We start from the raw sequence: 20,005 nt of genomic DNA, 5'->3' as shown, positions 1-20,005 counted from the left end.
CTTTCATGACACAATTAATCTTGTATGATACTTCTGAGCTTAATTCAGCTGTGATAGTTTCTGTGATCAGCCACAAATCAGTAGTGATTGATTCTGGAATGTTCACTAATTAAAACAGAGGAACACTGAAAAAAAAATAAATATATATATATTGCCTACATATACATGCTGACAACGTGCAAGACAAATGTGCAAGAGCCAAAGTCTAATGTGATATTAGCTTCTTAGTTTTAATAAATCTCCTCATGCAGAATTCAGAAGCAGTTATTTTTCTAGTCTTTGAGACCGATGGGACCCCAGCAAGAAAATAGGCTTGTCAGAAGGTTTGGCTAAAGAATTTATCATGAAAGTTGAGTTTTCCTCTCTTGTAAATCTTCAAGGGTTCAAAGCACACAAAGCACAAAGTTATGCAGTGAGGGGAAAAAGGAAGTTTTCCATGTCTTTCACAACAAACAAAGTGAAACAAAACAGCACGGAGGAACCCAGAAGCCCCAGCTGCCTGTAGTTCAAGCACTTGTTAGAGATGGAGGACACTGGGGTTCAGTTGCTGCTTCCCCCATTGGGCACCCAAGGCAGGCGTCTGGGCCATGCAGTGGAGATAAATGCCTGCACTGCCAGCTAATGACACCAAGACCATGATTTTTCACTGTCTCCTGGTGGGACTGACTATATTTTTTTGTATAATTCTGTAATTACTGGCTACAGAAATTGACTGAGAAGACCAGTGGTTATGGCACCCAACTGGGATATTGGAGACCCAGATTTGGTTGTGCCAAATGAGGCAGAAAATGGGTTTGAACAAGAGTTTCCAATGTCCTAGATGAGTGATCTCACTATTAGTCTATTTGCTGATCCCTTTGGTTTAGTCAGAAATCTCTAATCCTTCACCTGACCCAGCTTCCTTAGAGTTTTGTTGAGAGTGATGTGCTTTTGGGAATAAGTAAGCTTTAGATCAACAAATTGGCTTTTTCCTACTGGAAAGTGTTCCACCTCTCCAGCAGTCAGCAGATGTATTTTCCAGGGCTCAAAGACTATAGGTTATTGAACGTACTGGATTTGAAAATTTAGTTCCCTTTGTTAGCCGAAATTTCACCTACAGGGTGGGTAATGCTCATTAGCTCCATTTTGCCTCTCCTAAGAATTCATAATGTATTAATAATCCTGCTGGAGATAAAAATCTATGCACAATCTGCATTCAGGCAATCAGCATGATAGTGATTTCTTTTTTTTATGTTTATTAATCCCACAATGTATAAAGTCTCCTCAGAGTCCTGACCCTGCATTTCTCACCCTCCTCCTTCGGTTTGACTACTGCGATGTGACGCTGCAGCTATCCTGGGGAGCCACCAGTGTTTCAAATTGCTTATTCGCTATCAGACTTCCCTGTTATGACTTGAACACCAAGATGGCAATGTTTGCTGTGCCAGTTTATTCTGCGCAGCCAGGATGCTTTCATTCCTTTGCTCTTTAATTGCTGTTAATTTTGCTGTTTAATGCAGTTGCCTGAACTGAAACTTTCGCTAGTTTGAACTTGCCTTGAAATGAAAGCAGAAGACAGCGTCCGCCCTGAAACTGTCTTAGCTAAATTCGTTTAAGGAGTGGTTACATTTTGCAGACTGATTTCTTTGCAGTAATGTCTGAGCTGCAGCCTCCCAGCCCTTGGTTTGGTGTGGGCTCCAGCCCAGCTCTGCTTCCCCTCTTATTGGATGGGCTCCAGTGGCATTTTGGGCTACCGAGACTGGCCAGGTTGCCCAAGTTTGCCAAGCGTGGTCCAGGCTTTGAACAGTCTGCTGGCATCAGTGCTGATGCTCTGGGTGATTAAACAAGTCCTTGATCCCTTCATTATTTAACCTATATTAAAGCCCAAATCGTGCAGCCCTCGTGCACCCCTGTGTGTCCTTCTGTGCACATCCTGCCGCAGCATCCCGAAGGACAAGCTTGCTGAGAAAGTCTGCAGGTCTGCACAGCAGAGGTTTTACACCTGAGGGGATGAGAAGGCAATGCAGTCTTTAAACCAGACTTCAGCTTCATCCGATTCTGGGGATGGATAAGAATTGGGACAGCTCCAGGCACAAGGCGGAATAGCTGCCTGATGTCTATCCTCACCTGCATTGACTTGCTGTGGCTTCTTGGAAACAACTTTTTAGCCAAGACTTCCCAGAATTTACCACACTCCCAGACTGGTTTCTGATCTCCCAGGAACACCCTGGAACCCATTAGTGCACAGTCCTCTAGCCCGATCTTAGCCTTAGGCTGCTGTTCTGTGTGGCTTTGAGTTGTCCCTTCCAGACAGCACAGAGGAGCTATAGAAAGCATTTCAAAATAAATGCATTAAAATAAGGCCTAAGCAAAGCTCCTGGACAAGTGTTAAACATCACCTTTCGGTTGCCTGGCTTTCAATACTACAGGCTGGGCACTTCATGAATGAGGAACGCTAGCAGACATTTCATATTCATAGTAAAATGCATCATTACTCTATATCACTTTGTAAATAATAGTAGTAACTAAAGGCAGAGAATGCAAAAGATGGTGTTAAGGTAAAAATTTTATTAAGAACTATATTAAGAGGGAAGCAAAGGGCAAAATTTCAAAAGGTAGCAATAAAAGAGGAACTTCCTTTCTTTTCTACAGGTGTACCAAAATTCCCCAAAGAAAAAATTGAGCCCCTTGATGTGGAGCATGGTGATTCTGTGATTTTGCACTGTAACCCCCCAAAAGGCATCCCGCCGTTGCATATCTATTGGATGAATATTGGTGAGTAAACAATTTTTACACAATTCACGTGAGGAAACTCAAAACATTTGTCTTCCAGAACAGTTTCATTACAGATTCATAATTGATGAGAATGGTAATTGTGCAAGTGCTTACGAAAAAGATCTGGATATTGAAAAACAAAATTGAAAAATGGAGATATGTTTTTACATAACACAAAGTTAAATTGTAGAGTGCGTTGACACAACGTATTATTAAACATGAGATATCAGAAAGCTTACATATCGGTAAATGAGTCTACCAGTAATGAGGACTACTGCATTTACAGTAGAGAGGATAAAATGCATCAATATATTATTTCTATCATCACTATTTTCCTCTTTTCATAAACTAATGGTTGATTTATGATACTAAGGAAAAAAAAAATCTGTCACGTATGTATAATTAATTCCTTGTGGGTTTCTGTCGCGTTGTTCTTCAGCTTTGTGTTCTGCAGGGGTTTCTGGCTCTTGGGAAGCAAAGTAACTCTGGTTACCTCCATGACACGATGGGTTTGTTTCTGATGCTGACCAAGAACTTGCAGAGACAGGGTGCCAGATTAAACCTCTGATCTTATACGGCAGCCTCTCGACTCCTGACACACGTATTTAGCACAGACCTGCATTTGGCTGCATCAACAAGGAGACAGTGCAGCAGCCGTAGTTCATCCTAACACTCCCCTGCTGTGATCTGTACCTACAGAAGAGCAAAGTGCTTGGGAGCCTGGCCATGGGGGACATCTATAAGTGGTGACCTCCATGTCATCATTACAGGCTTTTGTATCGCAGAGAGGTGCTGGAAATTGCCTTTGACCAGAGCAGAAACTTTGCACTGAGTATTTTTAATTATCAATATTTCGTTATCAATTATTTTTTCATACATTTTATGTATAAACGTATTATTATATATAAAAATATTTTCATCCGTTATCAGTATTGAATATTGGTAAATAACCCATTGATTATGCTGGGTCTTCTGCTTCTTTCGTGTCAAAGTTATATTCTCTATCTGGAAGCGAACATATGACAGGAGAGCATTAGTAGTCATATTGGTGAAACAGCTCGGTATCATTACCATATCATAATTATTTTTTCTTGCTAGATTTGCAGCACATTCCGCAAGATGAAAGGGTCTCCATGAGCCTTAAGGGAGATCTCTACTTTGCAAACGTGGAAGAAAATGACAGTCGAAGTGATTATTGTTGCTTTGCAGCGTTTCCAAGACTGAGGACGATTGTTCAGAAAATGCCAATGACGCTGAAGGTTTCCCGTTGTAAGTCTGTGGATGAGCAGTTTCTTGTTTTCAGTTGGTTTTTTTTTTTTTTTTTTCTTTTTTAACTCCCCAGGCATCAGCGAATGCAGATGTGCGCCCTGTGTCTCTGATGCGATTCTCTCTGAAGAAAATGCATGTTACTGTGCTTATTCCTGCATTATTAACCTTACTCTAAGGGCTAAACTCAACCGATAAAAGCTTTTTGCAGCTGCTGGGTCCCAAAAACCGCCCTATTTTTCCTCCTGTTCTCCCCCTGGTGAAAGCTAATGATGCATTAGAGAAAGCTGCTTCTCTTGCAGTCCAGTGGGTCACTGGGTCTTGAGGACTTTCTGTGGCCACCTCCTCCCTGGGTGCAGGTCTGGTTTGGTCAGGGTGCCAAGGTTGGGAGGGATGATATTAGGGACCTGCTTGGAACTTCTCACTCTCCTCCTGCCAAGGAGTGGTGAGGGAACTGTGCCCAGGGCTCTGCTGTGGAGACTTCTTTGCCTTTGCCTTTACCTTGACGGTGTGTTAAGATAAAGGAGGCACCGCTGGCCCTCCCTTCTTCAAGGAGAAAATGGGCTGCTCTTTAGCAGCAGTCCCTCTAGACCCATTTTTTGGATCTCCCCAGCAGTGACTTCTGTGGTCCAAGACAGCAGGACAGGCAGCCAGGGCTTTCCAGGTCTTTGCGGGCTGCCTCAAGCATCAGTAGTGACACATGAGGCATATTCCATTTCCTCAATGAAGTGTCATGTAGGGAACATAAGGTTTTATTTATTTATTTATTTATTTGAGCAGGCCTGTATTCCTGTAGCCTCCAAGGGTGTTGTACAAAAGATGGTTTCAGGTACTGCCCCTGTGTTCTCACCGGGGTGTGTGGGCTTTGCTGTCCTATCCTCCTACATCTAGACTTGTTGGGTGTCTACCTACCCGCTGCCATATCAAACCACTGATTCCAGCTGCGTAAAGCCACTGAATGCAAGGGGTATATGGGTAGCAGGGTTAGAAACAGAGGAAAAGAATACAAATATCCAAGAAAAAAAAAAAAACCAAACCAAAAAAACAAAAAATAAAGCAGCAGCCTTCTAGGGCACGCTCTCAGCTGCATTAAATCAGCAAAGCCCGACAGAAGCCAGGGGGACTAAGGCAGCTTATACCAGCTGGAGATACATCCCACTTTGCTTGAATCTCTTTTGGCTGTAATAGTTTCTGGTATCACTTGTACCGCTCGCTGAGGCTGCCTGTGCCCTTAATATCAGTCTTCTGTTTTGCTAATACTTCTGACCTTTTGGGCTTATGCAGCCCAGAAAGCCAAGGAGATTTTTCTTCATGAATGAAAACCCAATATTTAATATATGATTTTGAGAGTTTTCTTGTTGGGATAAAAAGATAAAGGATTAATAGTGGCTTTGTATATCTTAATACTTGCTTAAACCATATCTTGGGATAATAATGGTGAGAAAAATATCAAAATGAAATGTTGCTCTCCGTAGCTTGAGACTGCCCACTCCTCCCTGTGCCGAGTCCCTGTTGAGGGACTGTATAAAAAAATCTACATGTGAAAACTTAGACAATAAGAAAAAAAAAAAGAGACTGGATAAATTTAATAAAATTTCTTTATAGTGGATACTTAGGGTTTAGTGATTTTTTTATTATACTAGGTAGCTAGGGTGAAATGATGATTATATCACTCATGAAGTATTTTGCAGAATAATACATAGCTTTAAAGGATTTTTCTTTGTATTTTCAGATATTCATTGTTCCTCTGTTGCTTTATATTTTTTTTTCTTTTTTTCTCTTATGGCAGAAATTGGGGCATTGTTTTGTTTTGCTTGATTTATTGTTTCTTTTGATTCTATATCAACTATGCATGTTTGTGTTTGGTTGTCACTTTTATTTATTTCAGTTAAGCATGCTAATGACTCAGGCTCACCTAACGCTGCGGTTACTAAGGGTGAGTTGAATGCATTTGTTATTTAGCCTTTAAACTGAGAATCTACCAGCTGAGACGAAATGTGAGCTGCTGCTCAGGAAAAAGGAAAAAAAAAAATCACAAAAGCCTTTTTATTGCAATGGGATGGATTTAAGTGGTCCGTGGAGTACAATTTGCTCATCTTGTACTTTCTGACAGAAATCTGAAGGGTTTTTAACAAAGAGGTAGTTTTCTTACTCAAGAAAATAACATTCACCTTTCATAATGTGATGTGAGTAAGGAGGCTGAAGTCCTGGGTGTCTCGTGTTATCAGTTCAGAGCAGGAGCCAGAGCTGGGTGCTCCAGATCTCCCTCTGGCAGTCAAGAAGATGCTGGCATTAAGTACCCACAATTTGAAACCCCCAATTTGTGTCTAAAGGGTTGCCTTACTCCAGGGTGAGCTGAAGGTGAGGATTTACAGAGCTTTAGGTGCTCTGTGTTGATTGTCCCCTGTTCCTTGGGGTAGACAGGAGGTGGTTCTCTTCGGCCATGTATTGCCCTGTCTGATACTCACCACAGGTGAGCACCCCAACAAAGCGCTTCTCATTCTGCGGATCCACATCTTCCCTCGCTTTGTGTCCCCCTCTTTGTGGAGCAATATCCTGCAAATATTCTGCTGAGGTTTATGCAGACAATGTGGAGAAGTCAGAAGGCAGCTAGCGGCTATTTCTGCAATTCTCCACCCAGTTAATTTTGTTTATAATATTAAAAAATGAGAGTACATTTTTGCATGTAGCTCTTGACTCTGATTTATTTAATTAAATCACTTCTGAAAGCCTCTTCTTTGAGATGCCCAGCTTCTCAAAGCCTGCATAAGCACTGAAGTTTTTGAAAAGTGGTTTCTCCTCGAGTGTTTTGGGATGGAGAGCTCAAAGCACTGCTCAGTCCTCAAGCCTTGGCCCATGGAGGCTGAGCCCTGTGAGCAGAGCAAGCAGGGCTTGTGCGGGGTCACAGCCACTCAAAACCTGATTTTTTTTGCCTCGGAGAGATGTCTGAACTCCTGTCGCTCCTCGGGAAGGGGGGACTGCCTGCCTTTGGCAGCGGGAGGTGGAGGGCAGATGGAAAACGTGCGAGCATATCCAGAGGCACCAAAGTGTTGTGCTGCAGCTCTGAGCACTCATGGCACAGATTCGGAGAGGTACAAGGCAAGGGGAGGAAAAAAAAATAAATTAGAAAATGGTTCAGAGAGATACATGTGGTCTTTTACCAAATCATCCGTAACTGACTATTTTTGAAGAACTAGTACCATTTGGGGACTTATTCATTACTGTGCTAATTGTTATTATAGAGATAACTGGATAGCCGTTTAACTCTATGCATATTTCATCATGAAACCGTTGTTTGGCAGGCTGGAACAAATGGTCCGTTGAAATCAAATGCAGGTCAATCTTGTTTTATTATTTTAACAGTCTTCCTTACAAATTGTATCTCCATTACTGTAGATTTAATAATTGTAGCAAGAAGGACAATTCTGTGGGGTATTCAAGTCAGGAAAGATGGGTTTCCATCTGAGATGTAAAAAGGTGATGGAATCAATGCGGAAGAGAGGTGATGAGAAAGGTGGTGCCCACCAGAAGATCAGCAATCGAGAAGACCAATGTACCAAGAGTGGCTGAGGAGGATGAGAGAAAGGGCAAGTGCTTGGAAAGCATGAAACCACAGGGACAGAGCCTTCACCAGTACTGCTGCCTGTGGGTATTGCTGTAGCCATCTTCTGGCTGTAAGCAGGAGAAACAGGAGAGTCCTGGATTGGTCTCAAAGCATATAAATAAAAAACAAATTTTACAAATTGATGCCTGAAACCTTCTGACAGAAGAAATGTTTGTGGCATTATTGAAGGATAAACAAAGGTGCTAAGATTTCATATCTAACTTTTCTTTTATTTATTTTATTTTTTAGCAAATTTTATCAAGGAAAGAAAACCCAAACTGCTGATCCCTCCTGAATCTGCTGGCAGTAGCTCATCAGTCACTGTCATCAAGGGAGGTGTCCTGTTCCTCGAATGTATTGCTGAAGGGCTGTGAGTAATGCACAATACTGCACAAACTTAATCACCTTTTGAGATAGAACTGAGCAAAGAAAAAGCTATATTAAAAATTATACAACTGCAAATGAATATACCTACCTGCCCAAGCAATTTTAAATTGAACCTATATGCAGATTTTTTCTAAAGTATGCATGCTCCTCATAAAGCAGCACAGAGCTAGTATGCAGCATTCATGTATTTGTTATTGCTATAGCTTATAAGGAAGTCATTAAAATCATACCATGGTAAGTATTGATTTATATTTTTTTTTAGTATTATATTAAAAAAAACTATTATGGAACTTTTTTCAGTAGTACTACTTTTGAAATGTTAAGAAATGAAATAACTTCAGAATTCAGCTTCTGTGGTTTGGCTCACACCCTGTGGTGTCTCTTTTCTAGTTTTGCCAATTCAGTTTTGGTTCAACGCTCAAAAATTACTCGGCATTTTTCCTAAGATCTCAGGTTCATTCCCCAGCATCTAGAATTTCCATACAAAGGATGTTCCTTCCGTCATGTTCTCAATGACAACAGTATGTCAAGAAACAGAGTTCACAACTATGTAAAAATACACTGAACCGGAGTCAGCCGTATTGATTTGATCCTGCTAAAACTAACAGGAATGGGCTAATTTCAGATTTAGTCCCAGTCCCGTGTTTCCTGCTTGGGCCCGTTCCTGGGGATGCGTCTGGTGCTTTGTGCTGCACGGGTGTCTCAAGCTTGTTATTGCTATTAGCATTTAGGTTAGAGCACTACTCAAGCTCTAGTCGTGGATCTGGCTGTCCTGAGCATGGCAGAGTATCTCAGTGAGGAGCTGCTGACTGTAATAATATAGGGAAGGGTTAAAGTAGATGGTATTTGACAGGAAATCGGGCCAATTTTGTTCCTTATTGTAAAGAACACAGGACAAAATAAGGGTAAGTAAGGAAAGGGAATGGCTAAATAAATGTTAAGTGCAGTCCCCACAATGAAGCTGTGAATACCTCTCTCAGATCTTGTTCCTGCTGCAGTAACTCAGAGAGACATAAGCTCCTCTTGGCCCTCCGTCCAATTTTCCAATTTTTACTGTGTGCTTATAGATGCAATAATCTGCCGCAGAAGAGTTGCCACCAGAGAAATAGGTAAAGCAAAAATCTCTCCAACCACTAAACCCACAATGAAAGCACAGTTACATCTGGTTTATCTGTGATAGAGCTTTCTGTCGAATGGAGACTTAAATCATCATCTTCTTGTGCTGTATGGTAGAGCTGTGTGTCTGTGAACGCAGACTGTGGTGAGCAGATAGATAATTCATATTAAAGGCTGTGCAATTATATCCCCTCTATAAAATTCCAAAATCAGGATATTTATCTGCCTGAACAAACATGTTTAGGGTATTTTGTTTTTCCATGTGGGCTTGAAAGGGCATTGCTCATTTGAGCTGGCAAGATTATGCCTCTGCAGTTGGTTGCCATTTCTGAGAGACGGTGAATTACTTGTCTCTGTTGGATTCACTCCAAGTATCTGCAGAGAGTTTTGGTTCCCTGTTGCAACACTTCCTTGTCTAATTCACTACCCATCAAGCTAATTCGCAGGCGCACAAACCTCCACAAGTCCAGAGCTATGACGTTATAGCGTTTTCAAGGTACTAAATGAGGCAAATCACTTTGGAAATACACAAATGCAAATTTTCATGTGCGAGAATTAATATCATGTACAAGAAGAGAAAGACAAAAGAGGACCATGTTTATTTGGAAAAAAAAAAGTGTTAAAAAAGGTTATATTTTTGTTTCATTCAAAATTTCCCAAGATAAATGTTTCAAATTATTTTTCAAAGAAAAAGGGTGGGTTATTTTTTTAAAGTAGCCACTTTTGAAAGAAGACAAAGTACTTCTTTCTTTGATCACCAAACAAACGTTTTTCACTGAAACTCTTCAAAAAAAAGGCAACATTCACACCAAAAAACCCAATATTTTTATTTGTTAAAATTCCCATTTTCAGCAGAAAAATGATCAGCTTTGCCTATATCTCTGCCAATCCATCCCACCAAATGTCTACAAACCAGGGAAGCGGATAGACTGAGCCAGATTTCGAGTAACTAAGATCAGGGGCAGCCAACTGCAAAATAAGGAATTAAGTACATTTCCAATCTGTCATTTTTGAAGTCTTATAATCTGAGCAATGACAGTGTCAGGAGGGCATTGCGTCGATACAACAGCACGGCAACACAGTGTCTGACTTTGGTACAGGAGCAGGACAAGGACTCTTGCAGGAAATAATTGGATATTTGCACACTTGTGCTCACTGCTCGTGGAAAACCATAATTTCTTGGTACCTGGGGCTTTGAGTAGCTTGTGCCCGGGCATTTTGCCACAATAACAGATGGACACGAGAGTAAGCAGATATGACACTGTGTATGTACGTTGTGTATGGTGTTGGGGTCGTGAAGCCCAGCTGGGAATGTGCAGACAACAGTCTGTCCCGAATTTCTGTCTCACTGCCATTTGCTTTCTAAAAACACGTAAGGAGCGTTTTCAGCCATCTTCAATGGTTGGCCACCTTTCTAACCAGGCAGGGCACCGAGTGAAGTCACTGTAATAAAGTCTTTACCTCCTTGTCTGTCCTCAGGTGCCCTTTTGGAGTAGGACGGAATGAGCTCTGCTCCCTCTCCCACAGTCCATGCCAATACATGTACAAGGAATGCAGCCTCGTGCCATGGCCTGGTGTTGGCTGTGAAGAACCTATTCATAGGGGCCCTTCAAATCAAGAAACAGCATAGACTAGTTATGGTCTCTAGTATAACCCATAGTATAGCCCCAGTGTTTTAAAAGGGCTCAAAAGACTCTGAAAACTCAGCATATACATGGTTTAGTGGTAGGTTAATGGTTGGACTTGATGATCTTAAAGGTCTCTTCCAACCATAATGATTGGATGATTGTACAAAGTCTACGCTAACATGAAACATTACAGCAGCCTAGTATTCATTCAACTCAAAACCTTTTTTTCTTTTTTTTTGTTGTTTTGTTTTTTTTTTCCTTTGTTCTTAGCCCAACTCCTCATCTAAGCTGGGTCAAGCTCACTGGGAACTTGCCCAAGGACGAACCAGAAACAGAAAATTTTGGGAAGATATTGAAGATAGAGCAAGTGACTGCAGGCGATGAAGGAACATACCAGTGCACGGCAAGCAACCCCATGGGGAGAGCGAAGCATGAGTTCCACGTTCACGTGGAAGGTGCTGAGTACACTTTAATAAACTTACTGTTTTTGAACAGAGAGGTGGTCAAAAGGAAGTGAATAAGAACCTTTAATAATATCACTTGGTGTAGTGCATAAATTCGACCAACTCTATCGATTTATGCTAGCCAAGGACCCACCTTATAGTTTTGGGAAGCTTGCATAAAGTAACACCTTTTTAAAAAAAGAAAAAGAAAGTGTCGTGGTTTTGGCCAAATTTACCGAAACCAGACTGACAGATGGCCCTTCCTCTTCCCTCTCCCCCCCCCCCAAAAAGAGAGAGAGAGGAGAGAAAGAGATAAGGAGATTCAGAAGTTTAGAATGAACTAAACTACTTTAATGAAGAATTAACATTAAAATAAAAATAAAGAAGAAAATAATGAAATAGATACAATATATACAAAACCGTATCAAGCTCCCAGGATGACAGTCACGTCACCGGCAGGCACCGGGGAAATCGCAGACTGGACTCAGCGACGAATGGGAACTGGATTCCAGCTCGGGAGTCAGGAACACACGGATCAGGATCAAAGGCAGATGAACAGACAGAGTCCTCTCTGGACGTCGGCCATCGCAGGAAGGGGCTGACCCTTTGATCCCTCAGCTTTTATACTGAGCATGGGGCAGATGGGATGGAATACCCCAGTTGGTCAGGTTTGGGTCACCTCTCCTGTCCACTCCTCCCCACCGATGTGACCCCTCTACGTTTTTTCCGTTTCCGACCCTCTAAGGGGCAAATAACAAAATTGGCTGCCCTTGGTTGTTATGACAATAAGTATAAGCAAGGGCCTCTCTGCTCACCATCCCTTGGCATGGAGCACAAACATTGGGCTTATCATTCTGAGAACGAGTAGTTTTCTCCACAATATGCCATTAATTTCAGAGAGTTAGAGGAGGCCTAGCTAGGATGTAAAGTTATAGAACAGAAAATTGGTTCAGTTTTACTTCAAACCGGGACAGAAAGAAAGAATGCTTTTTTTTCCCCTGAACCATGAAGGCTCTGCAAAGTGGTGAACAGGAGCATAAATATGTGAGCAGACCCAGTCCTCCAAAGATGTAAGTTAGTCAAGCAGAGATATTGATAAAATGCCTTGCAGTAATCTGAATGTCAGACCAAAAGATCTAATTGTTCTGCTTGCTCTTAAAGAGTGTGAAAATGGCTATACTGGGCCAGAGCAGAGGTACATTTAGCTCAATTTCCTTTCTTTGGCTTCCACCAAAAGTCAGTGCCTAGGGAGGACTGTAAAAATGGAGGGAGCAAACGTGGTACCACCCTTTTCTTCCCCTTCTTCACGTGCTCCCTTGTTACCATTTTTGTAATAGGGACAACCTGAGCTAAGAGTGGTTTCTACAGTCCCTGCATCCTCCTTTCTCCCTTCTCCTACTCCCCAGACCCTGAATGTGTGATCCCTCCACACGAGGCAGGGGCAGAAGCTCTTTTCCAGGAGCAGCGCAGAGCCCCAGTGAGACTCGGGAGAGACAAGGGAGCCCTGCAGAAGTATCACTGCCACTGCAGCTCTTTCAGCGATGCTGCCCACAAATAGCTGCAAAATGACAATCCTGAAGCACAGCTGAAAAACTGGCTGAAAACGTTTTCTCTTTACTGATGAAAAATGCACCAGCCTCTGCTCTGCAGCGTTAAAAAAAAAAAAATCCCAGGCAGTATTAAACTGTCGGAGTCTGCCAACTGCTTCATTTTTATTTGTGCTTCTTCTCACTCTGTGGTCACAAGAAGTCTTGACGGGAGCAAAGGCGCTTTCAGCTACCTGCTCTGTATTTACTCGTCAGCTGAGGAAAAGCCTTTTCTCCCAGTATGTGATGAATCATCCCCATTCACTTGACACAACCTTGTGTCTTACAGTCTTCTTTCCCTTCCTGGAAGTGTGGCAGAGGGGGGGTACCAGGGCATGGCAAGTCTTCAGCTGCGATGGAGGGGAAGTGCTGACTCCTAGAAATCATTCCAGATGGTTTGGAGCATCTCTGCTGTAGCTGAATATTTTAACAATCTGGCTATGATTTTCTCGGCTGTAAAAATTGAATCCTTCAAAGAAATTGCAGGAGCTGCAGAAACTAAAATACCAGAGAAGTAACATTAATTAGGCAGTTCAGAATATTGACCCCCTTTTCCCCCAGTCTCTAGAGGGAGGAAAGCTTTCTGGCAAATTTTTGTTCTTGCTCATTAGCAAACAAGTACTTTAAGAAAAAAAGGAAAAAAAAAAAGGAGGGGGAGGGAGGCGAAGGAAATAATCCCGCCCTAGCCATTGCAACATAAGAAATGCTTCTGCCGTTGTTATTGAATTTATTTTCTGTATGTGTAACTAATGTTGGCTGCCGTCACCAGCAGGAATACTTCCTATTAGGAGTCACCTCACAAGCATGGTATCAAGGTAAAATTGAGCCCAAACACTGTCGTCTTCTAGAATTTCTAACCAGTAAATGTCACTACCATTAATCAGAGATGGGCCTGTTCATCATTCTTGCAGCAGCTCCTGTGTGCGCACTCCAGGGCAGATCTTGAGTTGGTGGAAGGGAGCATTAATTTCAGTAGGTTTCAGGGAGGTTATGCTAACGTAGGGCATCCTCGCACCTCACAGGCCTTCTCAAAGGATGCACACAAGGAGAAGAAAATTAAACATGGAAGAAAAATTATCTTGGTTATTAACCGCCAACCATCCTCAATCTAGAGCTGGTATATAAATCAGGATTTTGCTATCATTTCTGCACTGTGACACATTTTCTGTTCTTCTTTCTGTTATTTGAGGATCTCAAACCGATAACCCAACCTTCTAAATAATAGTCTTAATTAATGATATTTGCATGCAGCCCACTTACTAATCCTACAGTAGTCCGAGGGCAAAGATTCAGACAATTATTACCAAGCATGTGAAAATATTCAGCTAGCAAATTGCTTGACTGTTTGAGCATTTTAATCTCTCTTTGCAAGGAAAGATGTAGCCTGGAACATTGGAAAAGGCATAAAATCCCCATTGTTGTTATCAGAATGATAGAGATTTATTAAAAAAAAAGAAGCAAGCCCACAAATTGTCTTGACTTCAAATGTTTGTTTATTTGGTGATTGTATGTAATCCCCCAAACCCAACAGAAATTGTACATATAACCTCAAAATCTTGTCACTATCACAGCGCCTGATCTCGTGGTACCTTGATCTTGACTGAGGCTCCTAGGCTGTGTTTCATAGAAATAATTATTACAATATAATGATTAATTATAGTAATGATAAAATAGCTAAGGGCCTTTGCAGTTAAGTCTCGTAATACTTTCATTACTCAGCTAGAGAAAAATAAAATAGATGAAACTAATGTGAGGCAGAAACATGGCTGGTTATTTTAATCAGGCTCAAAGTGTAGTTCTGTGTTCCACTGGAAAACTGCTTCAACAGGGATGCAGACCCCAAGGTGGTGAGTGCAGCCAAATCTGCCGATGATGCCCCCAAAGTGGGATGGATTGCCAGCCCTTGGGTAGACGTGAGGAGAATTTGAAATGATCTTGACAAATTGGGAAAATGGTCTAGGATAAAAAGGACGGGCTTCAGTAAGCACAAGTGCAAAGCAATTCTCATCAGGCAGCACTAATTGGCTTCATAAGCACAGGATGGAAAATGTCTGGTTAGACTAGTCTGGAGGATATACTGGATGGCAAGCTGAACGCGGCTTGGAAATACCAGTCTTGCAGAAAAAGCAAAATCATCCTGGAAAGTATAAAGAAAAATGTTGTTGTAAGAGAGACTGCTGAGAACTGATAAGGCCTCACGTAACGTAACCAGTTTTACATTGTGCAGCTCATCAAGGCTGGGGTTAACTCAAGACAGTTCAGGAGAAAGCAGCAAGAGTAGTCACAGAGCTCAAAAACATGGCATTTGAGCAGAGAAAAAAAGATAGATATGTTTAATTTAGGAAAGACTGGATCTGGAGAATGCGTAACAGCCTTCGGATGAACTGAAGTTTCTTCACAAAGTTCCCTGGGGATAATGTAAGATATAATAGACTTAAATTGCAGGAAGGCAGAAGTTGGTTAGATGTTAGAAATTTGTTCTAGTTGTGGGGAAGAGCGTAGCGCTGCCGCAGACAGCATGGGAGACTGAGGGGAAGGTTTGGATCCATCAGGGGCGTTTCAGGTGTAGATGATCCTGCTCTGTCGCAGAAGGATGGACTAGATGCCCATTTTAAATCCCTTTTTTTTTTGATCCTGTTGTTATATCTCTGTAAAGACATAAATCATTTAATCAGGAGCTCCACATTTGTAACTCTTACCAAGAAGAATATATTATGCAGTGAAATATTTGCCATACTGTATTGCTTACAGGGATGAACTATTTGACCATCCAACCACTTTTTTTTTTTTTGTAGTTGCTAAAAAATGTGTATATTTTGTTATTCTTATATTTTATATACTTATAAGTAATATAGCATATATGCCAAACAGAAAAGAGGTTCTTCAGCCTTTCTGTGAAATTACATTTCCTACTTGGCAAAATCTCATTGCCTGTGGCTTCGCAGCTGCATCACTTTCTTGGGGCAAGCACAGCAATTCTCACGCTGAGAAAGGTGAGCAGTGGCATAATGTATCTGCAGCTCACTGTGTACGCACAGATGAAAATAGGAAGGGATCCATCAGGTGGTTTGTATTCAGTCTGTGCTTGGAGTCTCACCTCCTCCAAAACAAGGAAATAGCCTGTCTCAAGTACTGTGTTTGTAGAAGACCTAAAGGGGAAAAAAAAAAAAAAAAAAACCCACAAAAAAACCAACCAACCAACCAACCAAAAAAAAAAAATTAGGGCTGTTACAAGCCTTTTCACCTCCATGCCTTTGACCTGTCTTTTCCTGATGAAAGCATTATGTATATGAGAGAGAGAGAGAAGGAAAATGGTCTGCAAAACCAAAATGTTCTGCTGCTTGCAGAGTTTTTTTCCTGGAGCCAAATACAAGGAAGCATAACAAGTGCGGTCACGTCCCACGCTGCACCCTGGGTGGGCAACCAACACTGCAGTCAGGAAGGCGGTAGAAGAAATCTCTACTATGTGAAGGAAATGCAAAGATGTTATAATTTCAGATAAGCTTGAGTGTCTTGATTTTTACTGCAGCCTTTGGCTGTGACTTAACACTCTTCACAGGTGCTTTACTGTGAAAATGGTGGACTTTGTGTAGAAGGTCTTGTGTATCACACTTCAGGGGTGTTTTTTTGGATATATCTGTGTGAATATGAGCAATGATGCTTTGTTTTAGCATATCACACTGATAACATCTGGAGATGTATTACCAGGCAACAGCTCTGCTAATCTTCAAAGCGTTTTATGAGCATTAACTAATGAATCCTCATGTTCCCCATACATTAGCTCATCTTTTTCAAATAGGGGAAGAGGCCCAGTGATCTACCCAGCACACGCAGAAGAGGTAGTGTCAGGTCTGGAATTAAAATTTGGAAGTTTGTTGCTTCTCAGGGAGAGATAAGGATGAATTCAAGGCTGTGTTTTGGATTGATGCTGCTCACTGATGAGTAGGCAGAGAACAAAGCATTCATCAGATTAATGCTTTTTTTCCCCCCCTTGGCTCCCTTTCCTCTCTTATGGTTGTGTTTTTTCAATGATGTTTGGGTACCTGATGCTCAGGGGCTGCTCTGCAGAGGAGAGGGTTTCCCCAGATCTTCCCCAGTTTAGCTTGCAGCGCTGGGAAAGAGGAAAGCACAAGGAATGCAGCAGCACACTGCTGCTCCTCTACCACCACCCTGTGGACAGCCTTTCTGGACCACTCCTCAGGATGACGATTCTCTCATTCCCGGTGGGGAAAGAATGTTTCATCATTCCTAAATATGTTACAGATCAGCCTCTGAGCTGAATACTTGATGGAAAAACAGAATATCGAAAATCTCACTTAGATGAGCAGATGGAGGTGCTGAATCCTGTTGTGGAGCTCCGCTGCATCACCATACTCTGCCCTCCGGCCACTCCTGGGCAAGTCGGTGGAAGACACTTGCTCCTGCCTAGTGAGGGGGATTTCAGATGGATGGATATTTCCATCTTGTTTGAGATGCTGAAACAGTCTCGCCTCATTTTACGGACCACAATCTCCTGCCTGAGGGTCCTTGTGAAAATGCCGACCAGGTTTACCTCCTTGCCCAGCCTCTCACCTTCCATCCGCTTTGCAGTTACTTTCCAGTTGGATAAATACTGCCCATTCCCTACACTCTCTCCCTGATGCTTACATTCCACAAAGCCTGAAGGACGGAATTTAGTGGGTGCTGATGCTGATTTTACCTTTTGTAACATCACTTTGCAAGTACAATACAGCTGCACAGTAGGCTGTTAGGAACTGGCTGGGAACTGTTGGCAGCGTTTGCCATCTCCTGGAGGACGACAGCAATAGCAAGAGTTAGACGTGTCTGTGCTGTGGCACCTGATACCTGCTATGTCCCCTCATTACAGAGCCTCCTCGGTGGATAAAGGAGCCCGAAGGTGGTGTTTACAGCGTGGGAACAAATCTTGTGCTGCTGTGTGAAGCTATTGGCAACCCAGAGCCAACCATTCAGTGGAAACTTAACGGGATGCCGATCAATAGTAAGTGCAAGGTCCAGGGTCCTCCTTTTAGGTGGTGGCTGGGTGGGATGTACCTGTGTTGCACCCAGTTAGAGGGAACATGCAAATCGTAATGCATTGAATGATGTCTGGTTTGGCATCTATTTAGACATGAATAGACATGAATAGACATGAATAAAAATCTTTATTTATTAAAAAAAGCTAATGTTTGAATGTGATGAAGAGAGTCCCTTCCCACCCAAATCTTTATATGACTCTACAATTTGCCTTTGACTTTCAAGCAGTGAGGAGGGTGTGAACTCCACAGCTGTGGTGTTTTCACATCTCCTGATATAGTCTGGGTCTTTCCAGGTAGGACCTTCAGAGGGAGAATCTCTGCCAGAGAGATCAGCCTTACCAACCTTCAGCTCCACGACAGTGCTGTGTACCAGTGTGAGGCCAGCAACAAGCACGGCACCATCCTCGCCAGCGCCAACGTGAATGTCCTCAGTGAGTACCCTCCTGGCCTTTCCTGTTCATGAGAAAAGGTCTAACTGCAGTGTCCCATTCTGCTTGGGGGATTTTAACCATGTCATTTTTCTTTTGCACTGGCCCCAGATTTTAAGAAATACATTGTCCAAACTAATGTGACAGGCCTTATCGTGGGCAATATTGTATGGTTAGCATAAGTGCTCATGAGCTTTGGTATATTTTTTATTTTAAAACATGGTTGTGGTTGGGCTAAAATCTTTTGAATTCAAACGTACTAAAACCACTGGGGGCTGAATTATGACCACAACTCTGTTTTTAAATTATTAAGTGTATTGTTAATCTTTAATTTCAGTTGTGATGCTCAGCCTATTCTTTGAAGAAAGGGAGTGATGGGAATTTATTTAATAAAAGAGGTCTCTAGGTGAAGCAGAACTGGGTCTGTTTTCTCTCCTGGAGCACGTTGGTGTTTCATGTTCTGATGTGTCCAGCAGTCAACCACTATTATCTTTGTGAGTGAAACTGAGAGAGCTCAGTTGCTCAATCCAGCTGGTTCCAAAAGGCAGTGAAATTCCCATTAATTTGCCAAGCCTTTGACCTTTGCTGGAAAAGGGGATGATGAGGGAACAGTATTTATATCCCCACTTCTGAAATGCAGTGCCGCTCATTTTGCATTCTCTTCTGTAGATATTGCTCCCTTAATTCTGACCTCAGATGGTGAGAACTATGCCACAGTTGTGGGTTACAGCGCCTTCCTGCACTGTGAAATTTTTGCCTCGCCTGCAGCAGATATTAGATGGTAAGCCTCTGAGAACTGGTGTTTTCATGTGAAACGTTCATACAGGTTCCCTAAACTTTGAAAAATGTGCTGGTTATTATTTCTATGGAGTTAAAATTAGAAACTTGTAACAAAACTGTATATAATATAAGTATTCTGTGTTTAAATGCATTTTCAAGAACCCTGAAGAACTGATTTATAAAAAAAGGTTAATGAAAGTCCTCAGTACCTGTGTGAAAGAAGTGCTGGGATATTCATTAAGCCAAGCCATGCTGTAGAGAGCCAAATCCTGCTACAACTCCATCGGCCTTAGTTTAATGTTGGCAACTTTTAAAGTTTGGACGCATTATTGAGGTGGAAACGCGATGACATACAGAGCTTATTTAACTGGGAATGGTTCCATACGGTTGGAAATCACAGGATTGTCCTAGCACTTAACAAGTGCAATAAAATTGCAGATGACAGCTATAGATTAAGGACTCAGCCAGGCTACTTTGAAGACCTTGCTAGGTGCTGTCAGTGTGGTTTTGGTTTGCAAGAGGCTCATGTCCCTTTACAATTTGCTACACGTGGGTAAAGAGAGAGACCAGCTGCCAAAATTCCTGTGTGCCCTGCAATATCTGCTAACCATGCAATAACAGTTCCTGCAGCCCCAGAAATAAACCATGACTATTATTATCCTCTTTAGGACTAAGGATGACAGCATAGAGCCACTTTCAACATTACGCTATGAGTTAAATAAGAATGGCACCCTAGAGATCAAAGAAACAAAGAAAGAAGACTCAGGATCGTATGCTTGCTGGGCTGCAAACTCTGTTGGAAAAAGAGCAATCACTGCTAATCTGGATATAAGAGGTAAAGTCTCAATGAATAGAAAGACCTTTGACATCTGATAAGGTTTTATATTTTAAAATTTTCAGTAAATAAGTAATCAGCAAATACTCAGTCCAAGATAAAGATATATACTGTGAGGCTATAAATTCTCTGTATACTAAGA

The 20,005-nt window shown here is 41.9% G+C and overlaps 1 protein-coding gene across 3 annotated transcripts in view; it reads left to right on the top strand.

Moving 5' to 3' along the window:
• CHL1 (cell adhesion molecule L1 like) overlaps positions 1–20,005 on the top strand; it is a 56,239-nt gene that overhangs the window by 10,337 nt on the left and 25,897 nt on the right. For 2 of the 3 annotated variants that reach the window (XM_074151951.1, XM_074151949.1), the window contains exons 4-12: positions 2,632–2,754; positions 3,853–4,023; positions 5,909–5,956; positions 7,874–7,994; positions 11,026–11,210; positions 17,652–17,783; positions 18,114–18,251; positions 18,918–19,029; positions 19,697–19,863. In XM_074151951.1, coding sequence (XP_074008052.1) covers positions 2,632–2,754; positions 3,853–4,023; positions 5,909–5,956; positions 7,874–7,994; positions 11,026–11,210; positions 17,652–17,783; positions 18,114–18,251; positions 18,918–19,029; positions 19,697–19,863 — 1,197 coding nt within the window. The remainder of the gene's footprint in view (positions 1–2,631; positions 2,755–3,852; positions 4,024–5,908; positions 5,957–7,873; positions 7,995–11,025; positions 11,211–17,651; positions 17,784–18,113; positions 18,252–18,917; positions 19,030–19,696; positions 19,864–20,005) is intronic. The other variant, XM_074151950.1, reaches the window with a different exon arrangement.

This window comes from Numenius arquata, chromosome 8 (genome assembly GCF_964106895.1).
Source record: "Numenius arquata chromosome 8, bNumArq3.hap1.1, whole genome shotgun sequence".
Taxonomy (NCBI): Eukaryota; Metazoa; Chordata; class Aves; order Charadriiformes; family Scolopacidae; genus Numenius; species Numenius arquata.
The sequence above is the reverse complement of the archived record's forward strand: the minus strand, read 5'-3'. Positions and strand labels throughout refer to the sequence as shown.